The 5,056-nt window shown below is 44.6% G+C and overlaps 1 protein-coding gene across 4 annotated transcripts in view; it reads left to right on the top strand.

Moving 5' to 3' along the window:
• LOC105565929 (probable serine/threonine-protein kinase DDB_G0278901) overlaps positions 1-4,838 on the top strand; it is an 86,086-nt gene extending 81,248 nt beyond the window's left edge. The window contains exon 3 of one of the 4 annotated variants that reach the window (XR_001009237.1): positions 3,332-3,406. Coding sequence is in view for 2 of the 4 variants with exons in the window: in XM_012019521.1 (XP_011874911.1) it covers positions 3,314-3,681 (368 nt within the window). In the remaining 2 variants the exon portion in view is untranslated. Of the gene's footprint in view, positions 1-3,313 lie in introns of all 4 variants that reach the window. The other 3 variants (XR_001009238.1, XM_012019522.1, XM_012019521.1) reach the window with 3 other exon arrangements.
• The last annotated feature ends 218 nt before the right edge of the window (positions 4,839-5,056 follow it).

Here is a 5,056-nt window from a genome sequence, read left to right as displayed (position 1 = left end):
CAGTCTCTCCCTGTCTTTTTCTGTCTCTCCCTGTCTCCCCCCACCCTCTATATCTCTCTCTCTCTCTGTAGATCGGGAATTTGCTCTTAATCGAGAAGTAATTCATCAGGAATTTTCGGGGTAACCTTTCCTGTAAATCTTGTTGATTACGTAAACTCGCGAAGGAAATAACAACGTTCAACAAATACGTCGCGCGACACGTGTTACCGTTATACGTATCTTGATACATATTTCTTTCTCTAAATATTGGCACGTCTGGCGAAGCGCAAAAACAGCATGCGAGCAGTCGCAGCCTTGTAAGACGTTTTACGGGCGCCATCGGGCTCGACGAAGATGAATTTCTTAAGAGATTCTTTTATGGCCGCACGTGTAGAAATCGATCGCGTCGCCCGGCCGTAGGAGCCAATCCGAGACGGGACGCTAACGACTTAAGTCTCGGCGACGTGCGCCGATGCTTGATCACGCGGAACAAACTGCTTTTCCGATAATATTACTTAAAACATTTACTATGATCTTCGGCTTTGAATGATTACGCGTTGTAAAACGATTTTCACCGCGAAATCCGTACGCGCCGGACGGCGCTCGTCGTCGACGGCAATTTACTGTCGCCCCGCAACATTCGATAATTATCATTTGCGTTGCGTCTTGCATTCCGCAAGCCTGTAATTTCCGATTTCTCTTGAACGATGATCGTTAAAGCCCGGTCACAGAACTGTTTAACGTTACATGGTTCGCAATCAAGTATTTTCCGTTCCGACATTCGTAAAGGTCTGTGTCCACGATGCTAGAACCTGGTCCAAGTTCTAGTTCCGAGAAATATATGGCCAATCTACTTACAGCTTTTATGGAATAGCTGCAAGTTGATTGGGTACACGTTTCTCGAAACTAGAACTTGGACCAAGCATCGTGGACACCAGGCCTTCACTCTATAACAACACGATGTTTCCCCTCTTCCAAGGCTAATCTCTAATAAGGCACGTCGAGAACTGTTGAAAGATACATTGCGAAAAATGCGAAATACTTTGCTAATTTCCGAAAAGAAACTTCTATAAACGTTCGAGAAAAACGGAACAATGAGTATCAAGTAAGATTATCGAGTACGTCCTACATTATATACGTACGATCGGTTCATAGTCCGTTCTTATATTTAAAATTATCTTAAGTACAGTCTTAATGTGCCGTAAATTAAAATCACAGAATCGTATATTAATATCTTGTGACATTACGTAAGATGATCTTGAAATAAGAATTGACTGTAAATACCGGTCTGCGTGTCAAGAAACGTAGCGTAAAAAGTCTATCTTGAGAATCTTCATCCGCTGCACGTGCAAAACATTTTTATTTTTATATTTTCGAGATATTTATTACATAATAGTTTTATTATCTTCAATGATCGATGGCTCGCTGTCGATCTACGCGCTTTTTCCACGCGGGTAGGTATAATGATTTCTCGCTTCGAGAGCGACCGGGTGCACGTGTATGGCGCTAGCCGATTATCGCGAGGCGGTCTCGAAATTTCCACGGAATATTCAACAGATCGGACCGACCGATAGCGCTGGTGTTGATCGTTATGATTTGATTTATACGCAATTATAGCTGCCGGTGGTGCGCGCGTATAAAGCGGTGCGTTCGTGCCGCGCCGGGCGAACAGTGTTTATCCCTTGAATTATTAGCTGGGAATTATATGCGGGAATCAGGGAGGAAGTAGTCGCGCGGGGAAAAGCGAGTCGCTTCTAGGATCGCGTAACGCGGCCCTTATTTGGCGAAGCGACGCGCCGCTTGTATCTCTCTTAGGCTGGATTCACACCTTGGTAGAAAAGCAGAAAGCAGAAAAGCAGAAGCCAATCAGAACTCGCGCTGGTAGTAAACAGCACGCTCTGCTGGCGGAAAGTAGAAAAGCAGAAGTCCAATCAGAACCTATCAGAACTCTCGCTGGTAGTCAACAGTTTCTACTTTCCGCCAGCAGAGCGTGCTGTTTACTACCGGCGCGAGTTCTGATTGGCTTCTGCTTCTCTGCTGTCTGCTTTTCTGCCAAGGTACAAATCCAGCAATTGCTAGTCTGATTCGGCCTTTACGCTCGACGACGCGTGTAAAGCTCGAGTTCAGCAATTCTATAAAGGACTTCACTTTTCGTTTTCCAAGTAAACGTCATCGAATTCGAAATATTTTTCCTCTCGTCGAGAAAGTTGAATTATACCCCGCACAGGAAGAGCCGGGTGTACTTGCCGCATTAAACTTATCTTATCCCACCTTCCTGTTAATTATCTCCTTCTCGGGAAGACTCGCCATGAGACTTCTTTGTCGAAATCTCGTGCGAAGCCGATCGGATCTCAGGCGTCTCCGCGGTGACGCAACGTGGAGGCGCGAGATGCGCAACGTGGCGGCAATAATAATGCGTTTGATTTACGATAAAGCGCGCCGCTTGCCAGGTTTGTCCGACGTCACGGCGATTTCGCGCGAACGCATCCGCAAGCACGATAAGGCAGGGTAGGATCGAGACGGAAGGATTTACTTCGCCGGCAGGACGATCCTTTCAGCCAGACGTTTATTCCGTCGACGAACTTTCCGACCTCGCGCGCGACTCCTCCCAAGCAACTGGCTCGTTATAGAAAACACAAGCGCGTAACCGGGCTTGGACTTGGCGCGCCGGAGAGAAAAACACCCAAGACAGGCCTAGACAATAAAAGTTGCCGTAAAACTTGCCGAGCGGTTCGTTAATTTCTCTGATTTATCGGCGTGTAAACTTGCTGAATCAATGTCTGCCCGTGGAGCGACGTTGCGCGGCATTGTTTAAAACGTCTGACGTCTTGCGTATCGTCATCTATGAAATTTCACCTCTTCACGCGGCAATTGAAAGACGCCCATTAAAGAAAACGAAACCTTAGCTTGTCAAAGAGAAGGGATACCTTTTGAAGAAACATTATTTAATCTGAACGAGAATTTAAGGCTACTTGTCTGTATTTGCCCGCGTAATAGAAAATAATATTGATTTCTTCACATATTCCAAAGTAGACAAGTACGGCCTTCTTCGTTAATGCCTGGACCTGCATTTTTATCATAATTTTTCTCATCTATACAAGTCACTAACAGACTTCTATAGAAGCTGCGTGAACTACAGCCTGAAACTCATCGATGTGTAATGGGGAATAAAGATTATGAAAATGTGAATCCTAGTAAAACTTGAAGTCCAGGTTTTAATGAATAAGACTCTACGTGTGAAGAAACTTTTAAATTTTATTTCAACACGATAGTTTTGCAAGTACTGCAGAATTACCTTCGGACGGACATATTGACAGATACGAGTTAACGCTAGAACCATCCCGTGTTCCAGGTCCACGTACGAGAAGAGTGAAGAGGACAGACGGACGCGGCGGCGGCACCCCCGAAGAAAAACGTCCCAGGACCGCGTTCAGCGGCGAACAGTTAGCGAGACTGAAGAGGGAATTCGCGGAGAATCGATACCTGACGGAAAGACGAAGGCAGCAGCTCTCGAGGGATTTAGGTCTGAACGAGGCGCAGATCAAGATCTGGTTCCAGAACAAGCGGGCGAAAATCAAGAAGGCCAGCGGTCAGAAAAATCCCCTGGCGCTTCAGCTAATGGCGCAGGGGCTTTACAATCATTCAACGGTACCGCTTACTAAAGAGGAAGAGGAACAGGCCGCTGAGCTGCAGGCGAAATGACGACTGCAAGCTTAAATATACGGACGCTCGGCAGGATTTAGCTTGCAACTTTGACCCCTGAATTTTGTATCCGACTCCAAAGAAGCGAAAGCCAACGCATTCTTTATTCGATTTCAGTCCTTTGTGTAAGAGTTTCTCAGAAAAATTGTCACGTATAAATAAAATCTGGAAGTGCCAGATTACTTAGTGTGAAAATTTTTCCCAATACGACCAGAAGACACATTCGATCGTAGAATCGCGTGAAATAGTTTTTGGAACGAATACTTTTTCTTCCGCAAAAAGCCATTACTTATCGCAAGACACCTTCGTTTTGTCTTTCTGACTTTGCAGGTTGTTGGAAACAAATCATAAATCAACCAAAGCACGGTGTAAATTTTCATGTATTATTTTAAAAAGGGTAAATATACATATAGTATATTACTTTGAAGAGAGTCATATCATCAGGCCAAAAAACTAATGAAGAAAGCTTGTAGAGCGGACCAGAGTCAACGGTCTGTCATTTCTCTTCCTTAAAATGAAAGACTGGAATATTTATTTCACTAGACGTATTAGTACAACTCGTTAGACAGAGTCAAACTCGAGGAATTCTTGTCTTGTAATTAGAGCTTCCGATAGAACAACAGTTTGGCGAATGTCGTTTGCCCTTGTTCGAAATAAACGTGAGCGGGAAGTTAGTTTTACCGAGATGGCTGCGCGAATAAGTTACGATCGCTGTCCCTTGCCATCGCTCTGAGATGACAAACGCTACGGCACAGGTTCCTAGACCGCAGCGCGCGTACAGTTGAAACAGAGATTTTGTAGGTGGAAGGCAATCAATGATACAAGGCGCCTTAGAAAAACCGACGAAATTCTTGAGATGCTTTGTACAAAGTATTACCGTGCGAAAGAAAAAAACCAGGAATAGCTAATGACATTTCGTATCGAGAGAGGTTTTCCCAAGAAGCGGTTACTGGTATTGTGGAATAATCTTCTCTCGCGAAATCGATCGAGTCCGTCGAAGGAATGAAATACATTCGATTGTCGTGCGATGGCATGCAGCGATTAGTTTGTTACGAAGGAGATTAACAAGTGCCATTTTTTGCAATTTTTCCGGCAAGATACGCGAAAGCTTACAGGACCTGGTCTGGTGAACGAAGGAGAGTCGAGATCGGGCGGGTGAGAATGTGTGGGGGGGGGGGGGGCAGGGAATCAGATTTCTCGTTAATTTATTGTAAAAATGTAAGATATTATATACCGCGGAAAAACAACCTGGAGTGATTGCGACGTGCAATAGAAGATTATACATAATAAAAAGAGAAATAAATAGAGACGAGCTATGTATAGGTGTGTTGTACATGTAATTGCGGAGCGACGTGTACATAATTTACCATTTAGC

Source organism: Vollenhovia emeryi, unplaced genomic scaffold (assembly GCF_000949405.1).
Source record: "Vollenhovia emeryi isolate VEMERY1.0 unplaced genomic scaffold, V.emery_V1.0 DF939148.1, whole genome shotgun sequence".
Taxonomy (NCBI): domain Eukaryota; kingdom Metazoa; phylum Arthropoda; class Insecta; order Hymenoptera; family Formicidae; genus Vollenhovia; species Vollenhovia emeryi.
This window is presented reverse-complemented; position numbering and strand designations above follow the sequence as displayed.